This window comes from Dreissena polymorpha, chromosome 15, assembly GCF_020536995.1.
Source record: "Dreissena polymorpha isolate Duluth1 chromosome 15, UMN_Dpol_1.0, whole genome shotgun sequence".
NCBI classification, from domain to species: domain Eukaryota; kingdom Metazoa; phylum Mollusca; class Bivalvia; order Myida; family Dreissenidae; genus Dreissena; species Dreissena polymorpha.
Genome location: NC_068369.1, coordinates 18620075 through 18646431, shown reverse-complemented (window position 1 = coordinate 18646431; position 26357 = coordinate 18620075). Strand labels below are relative to the sequence as shown.

General features: G+C 35.3%; 2 protein-coding genes across 5 annotated transcripts in view; both read left to right on the top strand.

Moving 5' to 3' along the window:
- The window catches only part of LOC127859998 (NAB transcription cofactor mab-10-like), a 77112-nt gene that overhangs the window by 39544 nt on the left and 11211 nt on the right, over positions 1 to 26357 (top strand). The window lies entirely within an intron of this gene.
- The window catches only part of LOC127859996 (serine/threonine-protein kinase SIK3-like), a 115481-nt gene continuing 102091 nt past the window's right edge, over positions 12968 to 26357 (top strand). For 2 of the 4 annotated variants that reach the window (XR_008039559.1, XM_052397674.1), the window contains exons 1-2: positions 12971 to 13158; positions 18371 to 18487. Coding sequence is in view for 3 of the 4 variants with exons in the window: in XM_052397674.1 (XP_052253634.1) it covers positions 13015 to 13158; positions 18371 to 18487 (261 nt within the window). In the remaining variant the exon portion in view is untranslated. Of the gene's footprint in view, positions 13159 to 18370; positions 18488 to 26357 lie in introns of all 4 variants that reach the window. The other 2 variants (XM_052397676.1, XM_052397675.1) reach the window with 2 other exon arrangements.

Here is a 26357-nt window from a genome sequence, read left to right as displayed (position 1 = left end):
AAGACAAATATAGCACAACATAAGATAAGTCTTGTGACAAATATAACACAACATAAGATTAGTCTTAAGACATATATAACACAACATAAGATTAGTCTTAAGATAAATATAACACAACTTAAGATTAGTCTTAAGATAAATATAACACAACATAAGATAAGTCTTAAGACAAATATAACACAACATAAGATGAGTCTTAATACAAATATAGCACAACATATAGTCTTAATACATATATAAAACAACATAACATTAGTCTTAAGACAAATATAACAAAACATAAGATTAGTTTTAAGACAAATATAACAAAACATACGATATGTCTTAATACAAATATAACACAACATAAGATTAGATTTTTACTACAAATATAACTTAACAGACAAATATAACACAACATAAGTTTAGTCTTATGACAAATATAACATGCAATGACATTAGTTTTAAGACAAATATAACACAACATAAGATTAGTCTTAAGACAAATATAACATGCAATGACATTAGTCTTAAGATAAATATAACACAACATAAGATTAATCTTAAGACAAATATAATAAAACATAACATTTTTCTTTAGACAAATATAACACAACATAAAATTAGTCTTAACTCAAATATTGAAGTCAACTTAACTTCTTAAGACTGGTATTGAGAAAAGCATAACATTAAACGCTTATTCTGTTTAAAACCATAGAATGAACTGAACACACATTCTTGTTTTAAGAATCATAACTCAACCTATTAATAGTCTTTAGACAAAGCTACATCTCAAAAGCATATATCATGAGATAAACTTACATTTCAAATAGTTTTATGACACAGAACCCAACCAAAAACTAGTCTTGATTCTAACATGGAACTCAGTCTTATTTTTATTTCAACGTACAATTTAACAGAAGACTAGTCAAAAGCAACACAACTAGTCGTGCGGCCAATACAGAACTCGGCATAATACTTGCACCAGGCAACCCAGCATCTTAACAGGAATTGTCTTGAGACAACTCAGAAGAAGTATAGTCTTGAGACTGAACTACAACTCAACTAAAGTATAGTCTTGAGACTAAACTACAACTCAACTGAAGTATAGTCTTGAGACTAAACTACAACTCAACTGAAGTATAGTCTTGAGACTAAACTACAACTCAACTGAAGTATAGTCTTGAGAATAAACTACAACTCAACTGAAGTATAGTCTTGAGACTAAACTACAACTCAACTGAAGTATAGTCCTGAGACTAAACTACAACTCAACTGAAGTATAGTCTTGAGACTAAACTACAACTCAACTGAAGTATAGTCCTGAGACTAAACTACAACTCAACTGAAGTATAGTCTTGAGACTAAACTACAACTCAACTGAAGTATAGTCTTGAGACTAAACTACAACTCAACTGAAGTATAGTCCTGAGACTAAACTACAACTCAACTGAAGTATAGTCCTGAGACTAAACTACAACTCAACTGAAGTATAGTCCTGAGACTAAACTACAACTCAACTGAAGTATAGTCCTGAGACTAAACTACAACTCAACTGAAGTATAGTCCTGAGACTAAACTACAACTCAACTGAAGTATAGTCTTGAGACTAAACTACAACTCAACTGAAGTATAGTCTTGAGACTAACCTACAACTCAACTGAAGTATAGTCTTGAGACTAAACTACAACTCAACTGAAGTATAGTCTTGAGAATAAACTACAACTCAACTGAAGTATAGTCTTGAGACTAAACTACAACTCAACTGAAGTATAGTCTTGAGACTAAACTACAACTCAACTGAAGTATAGTCTTGAGACTAAACTACAACTCAACTGAAGTATAGTCTTGAGACTAAACTACAACTCAACTGAAGTATAGTCTTGAGACTAAACTACAACTCAACTGAAGTATAGTCCTGAGACTAAACTACAACTCAATTGAAGTATAGTCTTGAGACTAAACTACAACTCAACTGAAGTATAGTCTTGAGACTAAACTACAACTCAACTGAAGTATAGTCTTGAGACTAACCTACAACTCAACTGAAGTATAGTCTTGAGACTAAACTACAACTCAACTGAAGTATAGTCTTGAGACTAAACTACAACTCAACTGAAGTATAGTCTTGAGACTAACCTACAACTCAACTGAAGTATAGTCTTGAGACTAAACTACAACTCAACTGAAGTATAGTCTTGAGACTAAACTACAACTCAACTGAAGTATAGTCTTGAGACTAAACTACAACTCAACTGAAGTATAGTCTTGAGACTAAACTACAACTCAACTGAAGTATAGTCTTGAGACTAAACTACAACTCAACTGAAGTATAGTCCTGAGACTAAACTACAACTCAACTGAAGTATAGTCTTGAGACTAAACTACAACTCAACTGAAGTATAGCCTTGAGACTAAACTACAACTCAACTGAAGTATAGTCCTGAGACTAAACTACAACTCAACATAAGTATAGTCTTGAGACTAAACTACAACTCAACTGAAGTATAGTCCTGAGACTAAATTACAACTCAACTGAAGTATAGTCTTGAGACTAAACTACAACTCAACTGAAGTATAGTCTTGAGACTAAACAACAACTCAACTGAAGTATAGTCTTGCGACTTACCTACAACGCAGAAGAAGTATAGTCTTGCGACTTACCTACAACGCAGAAGAAGTATAGTCTTGAGACTTACCTACAACGCAGAAGAAGTATAGTCTTGAGATTAACCTACAACTCAGCAGAAGTATAGTCTTGAGACTAACCTACAACTCAGCAGAAGTATAGTCTTGAGACTAACCTACAACTCAACAGAAGTATAGTCTTGAGACTAAACTACAACTCAACTGAAGTATAGCCTTGCAACTTACCTACAACTCAGAAGAAGTATAGCCTTGAGACTAACCTACAACTCAACAGAAGTATAGTCTTGAGACTAACCTACAACTCAACAGAAGTATAGTCTTGAGACTCACCTACAACTCAACAGAAGTATAGTATTGCGACTAACCTACAACTCAACAGAAGTATAGTCTTGAGACTAACCTACAACTCAACATAAGTATAGTCTTGAGACTAACCTACAACTCAGAAGAAGTTTAGTCTTGAGATTAACCTATAACTCAACAGAAGTTTAGTCTTGAGACTAACCTACAACTCAACAGAAATATAGTCTTGAGACTAACCTACAACTCAGAAGAAGTCTAGTCTTGAGATTAACCTATAACTCAACAGAAGTTTAGTCTTGAGACTAACCTACAACTCAACAGAAGTATAGTCTTGAGACTAACCTACAACTCAAGAGAAGTTTATTCTTGAGATTAACCTATAACTCAACAGAAGTATAGTCTTGAGACTAACCTACAACTCAACAGAAATATAGTCTTGAGACTAACCTACAACTCAGAAGAAGTATAGTCTTGAGACTAACCTACAACTCAACAGAAGTATAGTATTGAGACTAACCTACAACTCAACTGAAGTATAGCCTTGAGATTAACCTACAACTTAACAGAAGTATAGCCTTTAGACTAACCTACAACTTAACAGAAGTATAGCCTTTAGACTAACCTACAACGCAGCAGAAGTATAGTCTTGAGACTAACCTACAACTCAACAGAAGTATAGTCTTGAGACTAACCTACAACTCAACAGAAGTATAGCCTTGAGATTAACCTACAACTCAGCAGAAGTATAGCCTTGAGACTAACCTACAACTCAGCAGAAGTATAGTCTTGAGACTAACCTACAACTTAACAGAAGTATAGCCTTGAGACTAACCTACAACTCAGAAGAAGTATAGTCTTGAGACTAACCTACAACTCAACAGAAATATAGCCTTGAGACTAACCTACAACTCAGCAGAAGTATAGTCTTGTGACTAACCTACAACTCAACAGAAGTATAGTCTTGAGACTAACCTACAACTCAGCAGAAGTATAGCCTTGAGATTAACCTACAACTCAACAGAAATATAGTCTTGAGACTAACCTACAACTCAACAGAAATATAGCCTTGAGACTAACCTACAACTCAGCAGAAGTATAGTCTTGTGACTAACCTACAACTCAGCAGAAGTATAGTCTTGAGACTAACCTACAACTCAGCAGAAGTATAGCCTTGAGACTAACCTACAACTCAGCAGAAGTATAGCCTTGAGACTAACCTACAACTCAGCAGAAGTATAGCCTTGAGACTAACCTACAACTCAGCAGAAGTATAGTCTTGAGACTAACCTACAACTCAGCAGAAGTATAGTCTTGAGATTAACCTACAACTCAGCAGAAGTATAGCCTTGAGACTAACCTACAACTCAGCAGAAGTATAGTCTTGAGACTAACCTACAACTCAGCAGAAGTATAGCCTTGAGACTAACCTACAACTCAGCAGAAGTATAGCCTTGAGACTAACCTACAACGCAGCAGAAGTATAGCCTTGAGACTAACCTACAACTCAGCAGAAGTATAGTCTTGAGACTAACCTACAACTCAGCAGAAATATAGCCTTGAGACTAACCTACAACTCAACCGAAGTATAGTCTTGAGACTAACCTACAACTCAACAGAAGTATAGTCTTGAGACTAAACTACAACTCAACAGAAGTATAGTCTTGAGACTAACCTACAACTCAGCAGAAGTATAGTATTGAGAGTAACATACAACTCAATGAAAGACTTGTCTTTAGAAAAATCTTCAACTTAACAGAAGTATAGTCTTGATACAAACCTACAATTCAACAGAAGACTTGTCTTGAGACTAACCTACAACTCAATAGGGCAAACACAAACACATATATTGAGATTAACCTACAACTCAGCAGAAGTATAGCCTTGGGACTAACCTGCAAATCAACAGAAAGATAGCCTCGAGACTTACATACAACTCAACAGAATCTAGTTTTGAGACTAGCCTACAACTCAACAGAAATATAGCCTTGAGACTAACCTACAACTCAACAGAAGTATAGCCTTCAGATTAACCTACAACTCAGCAGAAGTATAGCCTTGAGACTAACGTACAACTCAACAAAAGTATAGCATTTTCAGTGACCTACAAGTCAAAAGAAATATAGTCTTGAGACTAACATACAACTCAACAAAAGTATTGTCTTGAGACTAACTAAACTCAGCAGAAGTATAGTCTTGAGACTAACCTACAACTCAAGAGAAGTATAGTCTTGAGTCTAACATACAACTCAACAGAAGTGTAGTCTTGAGCCTGACATACAACTTAACAGAAATATAGTCTTGAGACTAACATACAACTCAACAGAAGTGTAGTCCTGAGACTAACCTACAACTCAGCAGAAGTATAGTCTTGAGACTAACCTACAACTCAACAGAAATATAGCCTTGAAACTAACTACAACTCAACTAACCTACAACTCAACAGAAGTATAGCCTTGAGACTCACTTACAACTCAACAGAAATATAGAATTGAGACTAACCTACAACTCAACAGAAGTTTAGTCTTGAGATTAACCTACAACTCAACAGAAGTAAAGCCTTGAGACTAGCTTACAACTCAGCAGAAGTATGGTCTTGAGACTAACCTACAACTCAACAGATATATAGCATTGAGACTAACATACAACTCAACAGAAATATAGCCTTAAGACTAACCTACAAATCAACAGAAGTAAAGTCTTGAAGACTAGCCTACAACTCAACAGCAGTATAGCCTTGAGACTAACTGGCAACTCAACAGAAGTATAGCCTTGAGACTAACTGGCAACTCAACAGAAGTATAGCCTTAAGACTAGCCTACAACTCAACAGCAGTATAGCCTTGAGACTAACTGGCAACTCAACAGAAATATAGCCTTAAGACTAGCCTACAACTCAACAGCAGTATAGCCTTGAGACTAACTGGCAACTCAACAGCAGTATAGCCTTGAGACTAACTGGCAACTCAACAGAAGTATAGCCTTGAGACTTACTTCCAACTCAGTAGAAGTATAGTCTTAAGACTAACCTAAAACTCACCAGAAATATAGTATTGAGTCTAACATTCAACTCAACAGAAGTGTAGTCCTGAGACTAACATTCAACTCAACAGATGTATAGTCTTGAGACTAACATGCAACTCAACAGAAGTATAGTCTTGAGACTAACATAAAACTCAAATGAAGCATAGTCTTGGGACTAACCTGCAAATCAAAAGAAATAAAGCCTTGACACTAACATACAACTCAACAAAAGTAAAGTCTTGAGACTAACATACAACTCAACAGAATCTAGTCTTGAGACTAACCTAAAACTCAACAGAATCTAGTCTTGAGACTAACCTACAACTCAACAGAAGTATAGCCTTGAGACTAACCTTCAACTCAGCAGAAGTATAGCCTTGAGACTAACCTACAACTCAGCAGAAGTATAGCCTTGAGACTAACCTACAACTCAGCAGAAGTATAGCCTTGAGACTAACCTACAACTCAGCAGAAGTATAGCCTTGAGACTAACATACAACTCAACTGAAGTATAGTCTTGAGATTAACCTACAACTCAGCAGAAGTATAGTCTTGTGACTAACCTACAACTCAACAGAAGTATAGTCTTTAGACTAACCTACAACTCAACTGAAGTATAGCCTTGAGACTAACCTACAACTCGACAGAAGTATAGTCTTGTGACTAACCTACAACTCAACAGAAGTATAGTCTTTAGACTAACCTACAACTCAACCGAAGTATAGTCTTGAGATTAACCTACAACTCAACAGAAGTATAGTCTTGAGACTAACCTACAACTCAACCGAAGTATAGTCTTGAGACTAACCTACAACTCAGCAGAAGTATAGCCTTGAGACTAACCTACAACTCAACCGAAGTATAGTCTTGAGATTAACCTACAACTCAACAGAAGTATAGTCTTGAGACTAAACTACAACTCAACAGAAGTATAGTCTTTAGACTAACCTACAACTCAACCGAAGTATAGTCTTGAGACTAACCTACAACTCAACAGAAGTATAGTCTTGAGATTAACCTACAACTCAACAGAAATATAGCCTTGAGACTAACCTACAACTCAGAAGAAGTATAGCCTTGAGACTAACCTACAACGCAGCAGAAGTATAGTCTTGAGACTAACCTACAACTCAACAGAAGTATAGTCTTTAGACTAACCTACAACTCAACCGAAGTATAGTCTTGAGATTAACCTACAACTCAACAGAAGTATAGTCTTGAGACTAACCTACAAATCAGCAGAAGTATAGTCTTGAGACTAACCTACAACTCGACAGAAGTATAGTCTTGTGACTAACCTACAACGCAGCAGAAGTATAGTCTTGAGATTAACCTACAACTCAACAGAAGTATAGTCTTGAGACTAACCTACAACTCAACAGAAGTATAGTCTTGAGACTAACCTACAACTCAGCAGAAGTATAGTCTTGAGACTAACCTACAACTCAACAGAAGTATAGTCTTGAGACTAACCTACAACTCAGCAGAAGTATAGTCTTGCGACTAACCTACAACGCAGCAGAAGTATAGTCTTGCGACTTACCTACAACTCAACAGAAGTATAGTATTGAGACTAACATACAACTCAGCAGAAGTATAGCCTTGAGACTAACCTACAACGCAGCAGAAGTATAGTCTTGCGACTTACCTACAACTCAACAGAAGTATAGTCTTGAGACTAACATACAACTCAACAGAAACAACAGAAGTATAGCCTTGAGATTAACCTACAACGCAGCAGAAGTATAGTCTTGCGACTAACCTACAACTCAACAGAAGTATAGTATTGAGACTAACATACAACTCAGCAGAAGTATAGCCTTGAGACTAACCTACAACGCAGCAGAAGTATAGCCTTGCGACTAACCTACATCTCAATAGAAGTATAGTCTTGAGACTAACATACAACTCAACAGAAGTATAGTATTGAGAGTAACATACAACTCAATGGAAGACTTGTCTTTAGAAAAATCTTCAACTTAACAGAAGTATAGTCTTGATACAAACCTACAATTCAACAGAAGACTTGTCTTGAGACTAACCTACAACTCAATAGGGCAAACACAAACACATAACTTAACCATAGACTCAATTGCTCTATATGTAGGGACTACTGTATGACCGATGCTGTAAAACTTTATCTGTTCAATTCCCGAAATCTGGTTACATATTTTACACAAGAGAATAACTTGGATTTATTAGTTTAGCCGTATTTTTATTAAATGCTTTGGGTAATGGTATCATTTGAACTTCAACGATCGGTCCCTCGAGGTTCAATGTCAAGATTATTGAACTAATGGTTGCTCTTCAGAGGTCATTGTACTCTATTTACCCAATCTATGGGATCTTACAAAGGTGTAACGTCTGAATTATCTCCAATTTTAGAGTGGGATGAAAATTATAAAGCTGCCGATGTCCCCACATCAAAACGTTTATCCGCCGTTGCATGCATTCAGTTTAATCTTATTTATGTAAATTGTCGTCAGTTTTCCTGGCGTAGTATCAGAGCATCGAGGACATTGTTTTGAATACTACCTTCTCACTTTCTCAGCTGTGTACACTTGTGTGGGATTCGAAGCTACAAGCCGCTCTTTTATGTATATGAGATACCGGTTTGTCGACTTAAATATCACTCGAACTTAAGACTACGTAATTTGAAAGGCAATCCTTAATCCAAGTTGGAGACCATGCACTCATTGGCCATTTCAACTGGTATCGTGAAAACCTAATGTCACGCATTACGTGATTACTTCTCCCTTGAATATGAAACGTTGATTAGTTATATGCTTGAATAAAATATGTGTTCTGTTCAGTTCAAATATGAATGTAAGTTTCATCGGAAATAATTGAAGTAGTTCACATGTCTGACTTGTATCGTAACGGAACGCAAGTCAGCCAATGAGATTTGTATAAAAAAAAAATTAAAACTCAATGACTGATCATGTAGATGAAGATCATGAGTGTAAAATGTTTCATAAAAAAATAATCTTCCAACGGATTAAAAAGGAGCTCGCGTCACAAAATGACCGCAAGTCGGTTAAAAAAATCCACGTTAGCTTCGTATTCGAATTTTTGATTATTTCGTAAAAAAAAAGTGCTAAACTGTACTCATTGGACTTAATCTTAAAAATCCAAGACGGCTGAAAACTGGCTATTCAACGTACAAATTATTTCGCACATATGACTATCACTGATTTTGAATTATTATTACGACTGTGACGTGTCAATAATTTTGAACTAAAATTGAAGTAGTTACAAAAAGACGATAATGCGAAATTATTACGATTCGGACATGAGTTTATAAAAAATGCGCAATTTAAATATAAAGTGTATCTTGCTACGCCGTTATCAGTGATATTTATACGCATTGAGATGCGCGCAATGAAACGTTCTATACGGTTGCCAAAGACGAACAATTCCTCTCATCGTCCTCCAATCGCGCGTGCCTCACGTTTGACTTTTATTCATTCTAATCGCACGTGACGTAAAGAATTTAAACTGACATACATGATTAACCTTTCATATTTATGACGCATCAAAGTTACCGAACGCATAACGTTAAACATTTTTTATTTCATGTTATTAACAGGTCACTTGTACACGCAGTGTACAGATAAAAAGCGTTTCTTTCAGAGGTTGGCCGATCCAGGTACAACAAATGAGTGTTACGCAGATTCATTAAATCCAATGTATACGGGAAAACCGTGCTTCATGCGTGTCCGGAAAGTGTCGCCTCCTTTTAGCCTGTGCAATTCGCACAAGCTAATAATGGAAGACACTTCCGCTTGTATGGATTTTTTCTTTTAAAGGAAGTCATCTCTAAACAAAAATGATGTCTATGCGCAAAGTGTCGTCCCTGATGTCTATGCGCAAAGTGTCGTCCCTGATGTCTAGGCGCAAAGTGTCGTCCCTGATGTCTAGGCGCAAAGTGTCGTTTCTGATGTCTAGGCGCAAAGTGTCGTCCCTGATGTCTAGGCGCAAAGTGTCGTCCCTGATGTCTAGGTGCAAAGTGTCGTCCCTGATGTCTAGGCGCAAAGTGTCGTCCCTGATGTCTAGGCGCAAAGTGTCGTCCCTGATGTCTAGGCGCAAAGTGTCGTCCCTGATTAACCTATGCAGACTGCAAAAGCTCATCGTTGATGATACTCTACACCCATGCATTAAGCCCGCTTTTTCATATGCGCCACTCATATCTATTTCGTAATGAAGAAAGTATGCAAAGTATAAAGTGCTGCTAAAAAAGGACTTGGTGGACAGCCGGATCAATGTGGTGTCATATCCTTATAATTGTTCAAACAGTTGTAAAAAATTTCTTCGACAAAGAATTTATATTTGACAATTAACATTTGCCAAAATATGTACTTAAACGCACACAATTTACAGGTATTGTGTTGAACAATGTACAGGAGCAGCGGAAGTAAAATAGGGGTGGGGTGGGGGTGGGGGTGCTGTGCTTATTCTCTTATTCTGGAGATTTCCCTGCACGAACTCAAATCAAATCCTTTGTATGCTTGGCACGCAATCGAATGTTTGTACATGAGACTATGTATACGGAAAATATAATATTAGCAAACGACACACGTTACAATATGGTAACTAATAATATTATTCGGTTGCACTTTTCAAGTTAGATTATTATTATCAAATATACATGAATGTGTAAAAATTATAATATATGATAAGTGCTAAACTTCGCACATTGTGTTAATATAAGTTGGGCGTTGTGCAAATTAATATCAATACCATACACATGTAGAACGGTGACTGTTTACCAATCAAACTGATCTGTAAATAATGTGTAATATCTATCATTCTGTACATCAGTCGCCATTACCTCAACTAACTACGTTTACTTCAGTACAGCGGTCTTTGATCACTACGTTTAATACAGTACAGTGGTCTTTTAACTAGCCCAGACATTGACCGCGGTTTAGGGTCACGAATGCATGTTAATTATGCTAGACTGACCTGTCGTGCAATTAATTAACATGCCATTCATTCTGTATTCACTTTGTAAACAGTAAATTGTTGTATTTTACCTCTATGCACTCAATGGTCAGTATTCAGAGGCGTCGCTTGAAGCAAATGTAATCCTTCACAACAAGAATTAACTCACACTAAACAACCCAAATCATATGCCTTTAATAATTCACATTGCTTAGCTTTAATTTAATTAGCTATAATTTATGTTAAGAACACCTCAACCCCCCCCCCCCCCTCATTGTTGTTGAATTTGTGGCAGTGGGGATTTCTTTAACATTTTATCGTGGTTTGTTTAAAGTACTTTCTTGTTTATTGATGCCGCTGCGTTGCAATGCTGGTAGTGTCAATCCAACTACTAGTACGATGTTCAATACCATCTGACGAGAGTTCGCTTTTGTTGAACACCAAAGTGCGTTGCAGTGATGCATACCTTTCAGAGCTTTTTTCCTATTTTTGCGAAGCGGCCTTTGCCCCCTCATTTTGTGAAAAGTGAGTCGCGAACTTTTTAAAATTGTGAAAAAATGAGTCGCACACTGTTCAATATTGTAAAAAACTGAATCGCAACCTTTCTAAAATTGTGAAAATTTAAGTCGCGAACTTGTGAAATTGTGAAATTTTGAGTCACGAATTTCTCAAAGTTGTGAAAAACGTCCATCTCCTAAAAGGAAAAAAGTCATGCGATTGGTGAGACGGAAGGCTCTTAAGAAGTGTTGTGTACTTTTTCATTTTCAAGTTAGATTACTATTATTAAATATACATGAATGTGTAAAAAATATAATATATGATAAGTTCTAAACTTCGCACGTTTTGTTTATATAAGTTGGACGTTGTTCAAATTAATATCAATACCATTCGACCATTCAAGACAATATCAGTTATCAAATCCATGGTAAATGGGAAGATACCGGTATATAGGAGACGGATTTTTGTCGGTGCTGTTGTTATAGCTAACCCCAAACTTGGACCGCAATATGGTGTTCAATATCAAATTTCGGGTTAACAGCAAAGTGTGTTTCTGGGGTAACGCACTTTGGTGTTGAACGCAAAACTTCAGAAGTTCGGATGACACCAAAGTGTAGTGCTATACATACGGTAAGCTGCGTTGAAGTGGCTTAATATGGCTCAATTGGTCATTATCGGCTCGGGTACTACTTAAATGTACCCCGGGTACTCTGGAATATATTGTGCCACAAAAAATAACATAAAACGAGCTTTTTGTATCTCGTTAAATCTACGTTACCATACCAAATCTAGCGTTGATATTTTGGCTATTGCTATAAGTAACACTGATTTTTTATGGGTTAAACTTATTTGGCGAAATATTTTGCGAAATACTAGTTGATTCTGATTATTTATGATACTTTAACTGATTGGGACATTGTTTGATGTGAAATTACCTCAAACTGGTAGATTTGAATCATGGAACTGTATATATAGTTCCGTTATAATGACAAGAGTTGAATTTATGAAAAAAATTGTGTGTTTTAATTTAACAACATAATTTTCTCTGTTATGTAAATACTATAGTGATCGCCGTAAACAAAACAACAACAGTGGTTTATTTAAGCAAACAAAGAATACATGTGCGTTGAGCACTTGTAAAGAATCAATTAGGACGGGGTAAATTATACGTCAGATTTATATTTTAAACAATAATTAGATAGAGTTCATACCATTCCTGAAAGTAATGATAAATATAAAGAAATTTAATATTATGCAATGAATTATCATCGAATTTAACATCGATATATGATTTTTATTTCAATATTTGCCTACTTAAGTGATGCTTTCGCTTAGCAGCTTTATCAATACCATTCCTATATAACGCGAGGTTAGCGCGCTTTCGGCAGATGTGATGTACACACTCCAGCTGAGAGAACGCCTGTTTAACTTCATTTTGATATTTTTTGGTATTTATGATATCTTATCCGTTGTAGAGAAGTCATTCGGTGAACTGTATAACTGATGCCAAGGAACCGACATGATCTACTTAAACCGTGCCGACTGACCTAGATTCAGTCCCAATGGAAAAGGTCAGAGTGAAGTAAATCTCGAGTGCGCATGCGTGACGTAGGTAAACAAAATGGCGGCAGTGAAAACAGGAGGAAAAGGACCACCGTGTTCTTCTGGAATTGTAAGGGTTGGACATTATGAAATGGAAAGAACAATCGGGAAAGGGAATTTTGCAGTTGTTAAACTAGCGACTCACATGATTACCAAAACAAAGGTGAGTGTCATATTGGTTGTTATGTCCATGGATTTTACATGTATTGTCAAGACAAGATTGTATTTTGCCTTTTTGGAATAAGCTTTATTCGTGTTTGCGATTGATCATTTATTTAGTTAAATAAGTTTATTATGTGTTTTTATGTGTTTTACTTACATTTTCTAATTGAGAATGAAATATTTATGTTTTTTTCCTTTTTCTTTAGAAAGTTGATTTTATTTGATAACCCAGTTTCATGGCATGGGTAATCTGATGAACAGAAAGTGCATGCATAAAAGTAGTCTTAATAATAAGATGTTTAACATGGAAGTACCTGAAACTTCTTATCTTTAACCTGTCTAAAGATTGTATTTATACATTATTTTCATCAAATACAAGTTTAGTTAATTGTACAAAAAGTCCATCAAGATCCCTGTGGTGTAGTGGATAAGGTGTCCGCCCTGCGATCGGCAGTTCGTGGGTTCGATTCCTACTCAGGGAGCGTTCTCATTATCGCCTCCATAGACAGTTATCACAGCAGAGGCCAAACTTGTGACTCGATCTTGATAAAACTTGGTAGGAATGTTTATATTAACAATAATTAGGCCTAGCGTGAATCTGGGTCACATTTATCCAAAAATTAGGTCACCAGGTTAAATGGTAAAAAAAACTTGTTACTAAAGTAGAGGCAACATTTATGAATCAATCTGGATGAAACTTGGTCAGAATGTGTATCTTGACATTATCTGTGCTGAGTTTGAGTCTTGGTAAGGCACATCCAAAAACTAGGTCACAGAGTCAAAGCTTATATAGAACTTGTTACCTAAATAAAAAATCTGCATTTAAATTTTTTCCTATGCATTTTTTAAGGGATAAATTAAATACTTTATATCATTATTTTAGTCATGTTAAATATTTCATAATGTGGATCCAAATGCTTTTATTTTCAATTTGACAAAATGACCATGTAAGGGCATCACATCACAAATCTGTAGAATTCAGTGCTCCAGCTAGCAATAAATAGAGGGGCGCTGCGCCCCTCTAAAATTTGCCCACTTAAAAAGCGCCCCTCTATTTTTCTGTCAAATGCCCTTTTCATCTCTTAATTCCTGCTTTCAGGCCGCCAGAAACATGACATGAATACACAGACTGCCTGGGGTGTATTAAGTTTACACATTGTGAACAAACAAGCCCCAAGGCCATGGTTTGTTATCAGATCACTAATTAGCCTTTTGTTGCAGACGATAGTAACATGCTGTGAAAGATTATCTCTAAGGTCACGCTTGGTTAGGCACAATCACACTCAAATGAAATAAAACTCGGCACTATTGATTTTTTTAAACTTCTGAATTCTTTGGCTATATTTTTTTTGTTTGCAAAACAATAGTGATTTTTAATTCAAAATACCTATAAGCATTTGAAAATTAATCATCTTGTTTTAATGCGAATATGCGGTAAATTTTTAGTGAGAAATTACCGCATGGAAAACACATTATTTGTGTTTGGATTTTATTTCTGAACTTAAAAACACTGTCTGTCCTCAATCATGATGAATTTTAACATGAATAGGGGCAGACAGTTGTTATTTCAACAAATAAAGAACTTGTTTGGAAGGAGGATTTATCACTCTGCAAGTAAAATGTAATGTTGATATTGTCATATATTTTCGCGACCTAACAAAACTGTTAACGTTGTTGACATTAGTTCAAATAACGTGTTGTGAAATAAATATATCCTATTATTAACAATAACAATGTTTCATTTTAATCTCCAGACTGGATGCTACTTCATGGTGACACTGATCATTGTTTAGACTTAAAATTTGTCAATATGGATTTTTGTTTTAATTAATATTATTATTGTGGACAGACATTGGCTCAAAGTTATTTAAAGCAACGAATTTAAGTAGTGACAGTCACAACATTTTTTTTGGACCCAGTGAAATCCCTGAATTTATTTAATTATTTCTTCATTTTCTTTTCTTCTAAAATGCCACTGATGCTAAAAACAGGAACCTGAAAGATTTACATGCAGTTCAATGATGATAGGTGACAAAAAAAAACATCAAAATTACCCCACCCCCCACACCGGAAAGAAATATGATATCAACATATCTCTAATGTGTGAAGTCTGATGCTAACCCAAGTCGGTTAGGAAATTGGCTACTAAGTTGTTTTCCTTAGCGCCAATGTAGATAGTAATATATTTATTGTAATTTCATTACATAAAATGAGGAACAGCATACAATTGGTGAAGTAATCCAATGCACTAATGTTTACAATTAATAAGTATATAGTATAACCAAAGTATAGACTTAAGTATATTTATAACCAAATGCCCTATTTTCCAAAATTACGCGTGAAATGTGCCCTTTTTGGGGAAGCTCCCCTCTATTTTGAAAAGCTGGCTGGAGCACTGGAATTGTAATTAATACAGATTTGTAAAACAGTTTATTTATAATGGTAAAATTATATAAATTAATCCAGCAAATTAAGTTTATGTTATTTGTAATTAAGTATAATAAAAGCTTCTGACATAATACTGAAATCTGATTGTGAGTTTTTGAACGTTGATTTCAAAAAGTTTAATGTCATTGCATTTAACTTATGTTTGTCTTGTTATAGACCGTTCCATAATCGATAAATTGACCGCCGCCATATTGTCAGTCACGTGACTGTCCGCCATTACACTGCTGCTAACTTGTGCGAGTCTGCGATTCCAAAAGCCAAAGACGTAGAGAATACCCGCTTCACCGTTGTCGGATAAATAAATTACTTAATGAATTAATGTGAGGCGATTATCACATTTTTGTTGTTTAAATGATTGTTTGAGATTGAGATTGATTGTTACAAATAAAATGTTTAAAATGCTTTCGTGTATTTGTTTTTGTTATCTGTAAACAAGTGGTAATCATCGGCGAAAATTCGCCGGTTCAGTTGCTCATATTATGTCTTTGATTAGACTTGTTACTTTTAACGTTTCACAAACAATTCACGCATGTATTGTTGTGTTAATTTTAATAGCCGCAACATCAAGCAGATTATATTTTAATTAATACTTATAAAAGATTCTCGCGCAATTTATTACCGCTAATTGTTTGTAATTGATCTCATTTGGTAAAAATCTACATTCCAAAATCATTACATATTATATTAAGTATGATATTTTTGATACGCCTTCCATTATTTTTCTTGTTCTAACTGATATCAGAGATAAAAAATTGTGGTTTGGATTTATATTTATTTTTTAGATGGAATTTTGTCACGTTAAAAAACGAGCTTTTTATCATGAGAGAGTGATATTGATCTCAACGACCTTTTATGTGATTATTCGGAAGATGAAGAGAAAGCAATCTATGTGATATATCTATATTTTCATCTTTTAGTCATTTAACAGCTATAATGCTAAAAATACTAAAAGTTGTATTTTATAGGTCTTTGAAGTAACGCAAAACATATGGATAACGACACCAAATGTTTAGTCAATGAATCCACACAAAAAAACTCAGATAAAAAACACCTAAATAATATTTCAAAAATATATTATTAAGCGCCAAACGAATTTATTAATACATTTATTTGCAACTTTAAAAACGCGGCATAAGCATCAAATTAAAGATTATCTGAAGACTGAAAGGCCGACAATTTGACACAATAAAGAGCTCTATGCATAAGCCGTAATATTTTTTTGCAGAAAAGCTTCAATAAATTACAATAGTATTAGTAATACATCTAATTATAAAAATGTAATTATCAATGGCATGAGGACGCTAGTGTGATAAATAAATGAGTGTTAGAAAGTGTAAGGAGTGCTTTGAAATGAGTGTTAGAAAGTGTAAGGAGTGCTTTGAAAATAAACATACTACAAAACCTTATTAAAAGCAAAGGACATGACAGTATTTACATGTAATTTTAATTTGATGGGTTTTGTACATAGAATGATGCTATTGAGGAATATTAACATACAACTGAAAAAACACAACTTCATATGATGCAAATTGAACTGTGTACTCATGTATATTGAAAACTCGTTACTAGTAAGTATGAGTGACACATATCTAACATTTTAACACAAATATATTTATATACATATATATATTTTTTTAAATATTTTTTACCTCTGTTTGGTGTCAAATGTAATTTATTATTTTATGATATCGTTCGTGCATTGCCGTAACATCAAATCTTCATACGGAATGACGTAGTTTTAACTAACTGATACCCGCTAAATACGTTAAATGTTTTATTTTTATATTTTTTTTATATACTTTATTTTTTTGTACTTTATTTTTTCATAAATTTAACGGGCTAGTATCTTTACTGTGTACAATTTCTGATATTCTATATTGGACATAACTTTTAAATTGTAAAATATGTAACATATCTTATTTAGGCAACTGTTAAGTATGTCGGAGGTAAATTATCTTACCAAATGACTGCTTAATACTACCAGGAAGATGAGACATGGTGGCATCATCAATTGTGTTTAATGACCAGACTGTCATCTGCCACCCAGTGTGGTTTATGACACCATGTGGTTAGTTAAGTCTGGACAATATCTGATCAAAACAAGATAATCGGATTATGCAGAACAAAGGGGCAATTAAACACTTGGAATGCAAAGGCATACACGATTTAAAGATTGATGCAAATAATCAAATGAAAAATATTGCATTTAATTTAATTACCGGGTAAATGCTTTTTTAATGTGTCAATCTGTTAGTTTTCCAAGACAACCAAGACCATGTAATGACGGCCTTAGAATTTAGAAAGAAATTCATCCGTTGAATAATCGGTGCTTTCTTATATACGTTATCGATTGTTAAGCAGCAGTGTAATGGCGGACGCGGAGAGAATTCAGGGGAGATAATTATGTAATGACTAAATTATGGAACGGTCTATGCCCCAGGATCGAATGATCGGGGGTATATTGTTTTTGGCCTGTGTGTCTGTCCCAAAACTTTAACCTTGGTCATAACTTTTGCAATATTGAAGATAGCAACTTGATATTTGGCATGCATGTGTATCTCATGGAGGTGCACATTTTAAGTGGTGAAAGGTCAAGGTCATCCTTCAAGGTCAAAGGTCGAATATATGGCTTCAAAGCGCAGAAGGGGCATTGTGTTTCACAAACAGCTCTTGTGTAGAAATATGAATGATTTTTTTTATACTTTTGCAGTAAATCCATCATGCATGATGAGATGTTTGCTTAATTCTTGTGTGATTCTTTTCAGGTTGCCATAAAAATCATTGACAAAACTCAGTTAGATCAAGAAAACTTGGACAAAATATTCCGGGAAATACAGATAATGAAACTTCTGCGGCATCCACATATTATCCGGCTTTATCAGGTTAGTTAACTCCAAAGGAACTGTTTTAAAACTTGCTCTGCTGCTTTGAGACTGTACAATGAGCATGTACCCCCAACATATGCAATTGGCATTTATGTCGTTATTTGTTTAGATTGCAATTAGGCACATCTTATTCAGCAGGGAAAAATTATGTTGTTCGATAATCCATAGTAATTATGAACTTGTCATTTGCTATTAACGGTGTTTTTAACACATATAAAGTCGTATTAGAAATACTAATGTAGTCACTAATGCATTGGTTCACTGTTCCATGTACATGTTTGCTAGAACAAAAGATTTATAAATGCTAATAAAAGATGTACGTGTCATAATTAGTTTTGAAGATAAATCGCGATTTAATATTTCAAAATTTGATTGGACAGCTTTCCTTATGTGGCCAGGAAAACTCCTGTCAGTCTAACAGTCTAAGTACTTTGCCTTGAAAAGATTTTTTAGCAAGCATGAATTTTAAAATACCTTGGCAGAAGTGACAGGGATTGTTTGACAAAAAGTCTCGTAGAAAAGTCAAAGTTCAAGATCAACGGTCAAGTAATGTCTTGAGTATAACTACTATTTTCAAATAACTTATCAAAATATACTAGCTAATAGCTTACAAGCTTGAGTGTTGGCATGCAGGTGTATAGGTCACAACTCATGCAGCCATTTTTTCCTTCTTTATAATGTATCAGAATACGGCACTTTCCCTATTAGGAAAAGACTACAATTTAACAAATTTCCCAATTGCTGTAAAAAAATCCTAATTGAAGGTTTCCCCAAAATAAATAAATACGTTGTTATGTCCCTGGATCGAATGATCGGGGTATATTGTTTTTGGCCAGTCTGTCTGTCACTCTGTCCCAAAACTTCAACCTTGGTTAAAGTTTTGCAATAACTTTTGCAATATTGAAGATAGCAACTTGATATTTGGCATGCATGTGTATCTCATGGAGCTGCACATTTTGAGTAGTGAAAGGTCAAAGTCATTCTTCAAGGTCAAATATATAGCTTCAAAGTGGCGCAATAGGGGGCATTGTGTTTCTGACCAACACATCTCTTGTTTATATATATATATATTTTATATAAATAAAATGCAACATTTAGTTTGTTTCCATATAAAACTACATGTACATGTATGGCTTGAACCTAAGGAATTATAATATTGACAACTTGGCGACACTTAGTTATGAATTTTAAAGTATTTAGGAGCAAAAAATCGAATGCATGAATTTCCCAATTCGAAGACTCAACAAGAGAAATTTTCCAAATTTCGTTTTTTTTCATGCATTTTTCCCAATTAGGCTGGCACCGGTACTTTTCCCAATTTAATAAAAAAAAATCGCTGTCATGGTCCAAGATCATTAAGACAGCAGTATTCTTGTGACATGAGCACTGTTGTGGCAAACTAGGCTATTTGTTTATTGTGTTCAGCATTGACATAAGCATTCTTACATGTATGAACATTTTTTTCATTGTTTCATATTAAGACACTGTACAGGATTGCAAGTTGTTTAATCACAAGCAAATCGTGTGGTTTTTACATGTCAACAGTACACGTTACATGTAATAAAGAAACACGATTGACACTGTTTGGTTTAATAATTAGGGTACTACATCAATTTCTTGTCAGCATATTTCATTTTTCCAATTATTCAAATTACCATTACTTTTGACGTTTTGTTGGTGTGAAGAATAATTAATAATTCCAACTGATCTGAGCAGGATCTTCATGTAATTGGATATTTATGATTATATAAGGCATTTATGATTATTGAAATTTGTGTGGGGGTGGCATGATAATTAATGTAAGAATCAGGAAGAGGCACTTTTCACTTAAAGTTGCTTCCTTTAACCAAACAATTTGAGAATGAGGCAGACAATGTGAAACCTGGGATTTGCTTTTTAGGCATTATAATATTGAGCATATATAATGTTTAATTAAATAATAAAACATGTGTTTCTTTCTCCTTAAACGTGTCACACTGCAATTTATAATTCCACTTTTTAGAAGGGCCTAAGTATAACAGTGGGTCCACTCATAAGCAAACAGAAATGGCTATGTGCAAACAGCATAAAACCAGAACAAGCTGCGAGAGTCTCGCAGTCTTTTCATGTTTTATGCTGTTTTCTGCTCATCAGTATCTAAGGGTTGGAAATGAAGCCTTTAAAACTTGAATCTAGTAAGAAACGCATTTAATTTAGTCCCCTACCGGTTTCACTGGAGGGGACTTATGGTTTGCGCTCCGTCCGTCCGTCACACTTTTCTGGATCCTGCGATAACTTTTATAGTTCTTAATATTTTTTCATGAAACTTGAAATATAGATAGATGGCAATATGGACATTATGCACGTCATTTCATTTCGCTCCTACGTCAAAAATTCTGGTTGCTATGTTAACAAATAGACAAGAAATACTGCTGAAAATGGTGGTTTTCTGGATCCTGCGATAACTTTTAAAGTTCTTAATATTTTTTCATTAAACTTGAAACATGGACAGATGGCAATATGGACATTATGCACATCATTTCATTTTGTTCATACATCAAAAATTCTGGTTGCTATGGCAACAAATATATCTAAAAAATATGGAATTTCTGACAATGGTGGAGCCGGTGGGGAAATATATTGCTGGGCAATAGTCTTGTTAAATGTAACTTTCTTAGGGACAACAAAATGCGTTAAAATACGTATCTAAGTGGTAAAGGGTTAACATGTGCTAAAGTAGCAGGAGAGTCTGAGTGAAAAATACAGCAAATTTATTTAAATGTATATGCTATGGTTCATAACACTTGTATAAATAGGGTTACTCATCTTATTGGGTGTTTCGCAAGCAAGCGGATTTCCCAAAAGTACAATGACACACATTTGTATGATAATTTTAATATTTAGGTGAAGAATTAGATGACAAGGACCTCATATGTCTTGTCTTAAATTAAGTTGTATTTACTTTAAATTATACTTATATAATTTTTATGCCCCCGAAGGAGGGCCAGTGCTCACTCTGGCCTTCAGAAAATAATAGCCATATTTTTTTTCCTTAAAAAAATAATAGCCAAAACATATGCGGACTTTTCCGCAAAACGGTACTGAAGGCAAAAAGAAAGAAAAAACCATGAATCTCATTTTATCTATGTTTTATTAAATGTATATCTATTGATTTAAGTTATAATATATATATATATATACTCAAAAACAAGCATAATATCAGTGTGTCATTTTCTTATAAAATATTATCATGGCTTTACAATAAAGAATACAATCAATGTTGTGGGTGTGACTTAACAAACCAGATCTCAGCTACAGTTACATACACATAAGAATTAAGGGCAGAGGCCCCAACCCACCCAGAGCACTAATTATACTATTTTTTATAGTTTTTCCAATTGCAATTTTTGGTGAATACTCGAAATATTATAAACCACACCTTCCGTATCACCGCATGTGTATTCGTCATTCTATTTTTGCTGTTATGAACTTCGAAAATAAATCATAATGGACGAAAAAAATACAGTATCCGAAAACGGTAATCCGAAAAATTGTACGCGTTTTGCACATGAAATATGCATAATATAAAATATTAATATGCATAATCTAAAATGTGCATATCGTTCGACTACTTTATCTCTTAATACGGCGTTTGCCATCGGCCGCAATATTGTAGGCAGAGGCCAATATCAATTGTAAATGATTTATTCCAAAAATAACACTTTCGCAATGCCGATCATGTTTACATCAATTAATGTCACAGCGCGTGAGTTAAAATACACCACCTTAGTGTAATTCTAAACACGTGTTTCGTTAAAATTAGCTGACCATGGCATATGCCGGGTCCCTTTGAATTGGGAAAACCAGGTTACCTGGTTAAAAATTGGAATCATTATGTTAAAGCAGACGACAAACAGCGGTAATTACGGGGATAATTAGTTGATGGCGATTAAATAATTATTTCATCAAGCAATGTTCAACGTAATCTAATTGCAGAAAAAACGGCGTGCAAAACAAAACCAACAATATTAGCGGCGATCTTCAATAATGACGATTAAATAATAATTGGCGAAAAATTAACAAAGATCTAACAGTTACCGATAATTGGTAAAGCACAGGGAGATTAAAGACGTTTTTTCCGAAATATATCACTGCTGTCGGACACTGATTGAGAAAAATGCTCTAGGCCACAATGTCGCAGAAGTTATTGACGCGTGTATGACAATACACAGGGTCGAGTGTGTACACAGGTAATCTCGTTATCGATTTTTCCTGCTTGATGGCCCGATTTGCAGGCGTTTCGCAATCGCGGGACAACATTTAGTGGCAATTTGTTTTTTTATGTAGGCGGATAAAATAATCGCCATTTTTTCTAGACAATTTTAAGAAATAATAGCCAGTTGGATAAAATAATCGCCATTGGCGATAATGTCTGGCAGCAGCGTGAGCACTGAGGGCATATAGTGATCAGACTGTCCGTCCGCCCGTCTGTCCGTCACACTTTGCGTTTAGGTTAATTTTTTAATTTATTTTTCCAAAAATGCTCATAACTTCTATGTCGCTTCAGATAGCAATTTCATATTTGGCATGCACGTGTACAGTACAGGCAACGTGTACTTTGACAAAAACGCGTGTCCGCGGTGTTCAATTTTCCCGATGGGTGACATTTCGCGGGGGGGCGGACACGCTACTGACCGCGGTTTTTGGCGAACACCAGAAATCGCCGCGATTGCACGCTTTCGTTAACGGGAACACCCGTGATCACTGCGATGCTGCGCAGCCACCGTAAACACCTGTCTGCGAGGGTCATTCACACGTTTTAAATGTACATGTACAAAATAAAATCATATACTTCATGTACTTGTAGATATTATGTGCACATTTATGCGAACTTAGACTTGGGCAGTACGTTAAGTCGGAAACTAAAACTAAGCGTTTAGATAATCAATACGATTAAGTTTTATGGTGTTAATCAAAGCAATTGCCCTTTTTGTTTTCACAAAATAATAAATTGGGTTTCATTTCTCCCGATTTCCAGAAAATGACTTGTACATGTTGCATGAAATCTAAATATGGCGTGTTACAGCGTATTTGTTTTTTATTTTATTCAGATGAAATGTCAATTCCAAATCATTCGCGAGCTACGGCGGCGGTACTTGAGAAGAAATTCACTACGAAACTTTAAATAAAAATCAAAAGATCTCAATGTTGTCTGTGCTACTAAGATTTTGTGTAAAAAATAAAATGCACCCACGCCAATTTTCGCGCGCTTTTTATGGTTCAGAACAAAGAAAACGAAAATATCATGGGCATATATACATGTATTTATTTGTGGCTACAATTATTAACAGAACATGAACTCTACACAACGGGCGCACTAGGCGTCAGGTGATTTACGAATGTTGGAATACACCTGTTCTGATTGGGCGCTTATTTCATCAAATCTTTAAATAGAAACATATGCCAAAATTCATTTGATAGTTTAGAGATATGGCGAACGTTTGTGATTTTTGGATTTCTATCACACTTTTATCGTCAAAATTGACCAGAATTTGCATGAAATCGGAAATCTTGGGATTATCGGGGAATGGACAGAGACGGGAATTTTTGCATGTATGCGGTAATCGATTGTGATTGTTCGTAATCCTTGTTAATTTTTTAGACACCAAATGACACCTATAACATTCAAACGCACGGTAGATTCTTTCTGCAAATTGGTACCGACCTACGTTTATGTTCAATTATTTTATTTCTAGCGAACACGATGAACACCGCAGTAGATATTATGGGTCCGCGGTGATTCACGGTGTCCACCTTATGGAAAACGGCCCCCGTGAATATTTGATCTGAACACCCATCGCGTGGGTCGTTTGGTAAGCAAACATCGTAAAATGAACACCGCGACGAGTGGCGTTTGTCAAAGTACACGTTGCCTGTACTGTATATGGACAAGGCCTTTCCAAACGCTCACAAATTTTGACCCCTGTGACCTTGACCTTTAACTTAGGGTCCGCGTTTAGGTTTCAAAATCTGCGTTAAGGTTTCGAAAAAAGCTCATACAGTACTCTCCACGCGTTTTCCCCAATTTCCCTCCATATGCTGCATGCAGTAACGCCGAGGGAGATTAAGAAAATTTCGCGATATGCGGCGTTTGCATGATTTGGGCGGCCCTCAGCGTTGGCAACGCGGGGAAACTCCGTGTTTTATGAGATAACGATCAATTTAACTTTGTTTGACTTCCTGATATTTAAATAAAATTACATTTATTACAAGTACATATATATATATTTATTTATAAATATATAATATACCATTAAAAAAACAACAACAAGATAGATCGATCCCCACATGGTTGTAGAAGTAGTTGTATAGAAAACTCATTGATTTACGACAAACAAAACGTCGTCTTTCAACTGATACTTACCAATTAATATAATCACAGTTTGCAACATTGTTTATATTTTGATAATGTCATCAAAGTTTTCATGTAGGCAGGTGTTTTTTCTATACTGAACATCTAAACAAATGACCGAGGACCCTATTAAAAGTCTTGGAAATCTGTGTGAATTGACAGTTTGACGTTATCAAAGGAAAGCCGCTTCCTGTCTGAATGCATAACTTACTCAAGTAAACACGTTCAACGAATGCATAAGGAATGGAATACATACCTTAAAATTATTATGCCCCCCTTCGAAGAAGAGGGGGTATATTGCTTTGCACATGTCGGTCGTCTGTCGGTCGGTCCGTCCACCAGGTGGTTTCTGGATGATAACTCAAGAACGCTTGGGCCTAGGATCATGAAACTGGATAGGTAGATTGATCATGACTCGCAGATGACCCCTTTTGATTTTCAGGTCACTAGGTCAAAGGTCAAGGTCACAGTGACCCGAAATAGTAAAATGGTTTCCGGATGATAACTCAAGAACGCTTAGGCCTAGGATCATGAAACTTGATACGTAGATTGATCATTACTCGCAGATGACCCCTATTGATTTCAGGTCAAAGGTCAAGGTCACAGGGACCCGAAATAGTAAAATGGTTTCCGGATGATAACTCAAGAACGCTTATGCCTAGGATCATGAAACTTCAAAGGTACAGTGATCATGGCTGGCAGATGACCCCTATTGATTGTCAGGTCACTAGGTCAAAGGTCAAGGTCACGGTGAACCGAAATAGTTAAATTGTTTCCGGATGATAACTCAAGAACGCATATGCCTAGGATCATGAAACTTGATAGGTAGATTGATAATGCAGGGCTCGAAATTAACACTCGCACACTCGCAAAATGCGAGTGAAAAATACCGATTGCGAGTTAAGTTTTAAGCCACTTGTAATTTTTTGCGAGTAACGAAATAGTGAAAAATAAACAGTAATATTGCTAAATGCGTTCGACATCCCGAACGCTAAACCATATGTCATAGAACGTCCTAATACCCGTATGCGGAAGCGCGCACCTTGTATATAGACTAGTATACTTTTAGTACAGATTCAAGGATGGTATTGGTACAAAGAATGTTAAACTGTCGACTAATTCACACGTGTTCATTGAACTTGAACAGACATGGCGTCAAAGCGAAAAATAACTAGTTTCTTTTTGCCCACAGATTGAAATAACAATACGAAAGATAAAGCAAAGTTAACTGTTGAATAAAAAAATGGAATTAAATTATGTTTCCAGCAAAATTTGCGATAATGTTTTTGATTTTGCGAGTTGGTATTAAAGCTTCTCGCAATGTTTTTCAAGTAGAAAAAAAAGTTAAATTCGAGCCCTGGATAATGACTCGCAGTTGACCCCTATTGATTTTCAGGTCACTATATCAAAGGTCAAGGTCATGGTGAATTGGAATAGTAAAATGGTTTCTGGATGATAACTCAAGAACGCTAATGG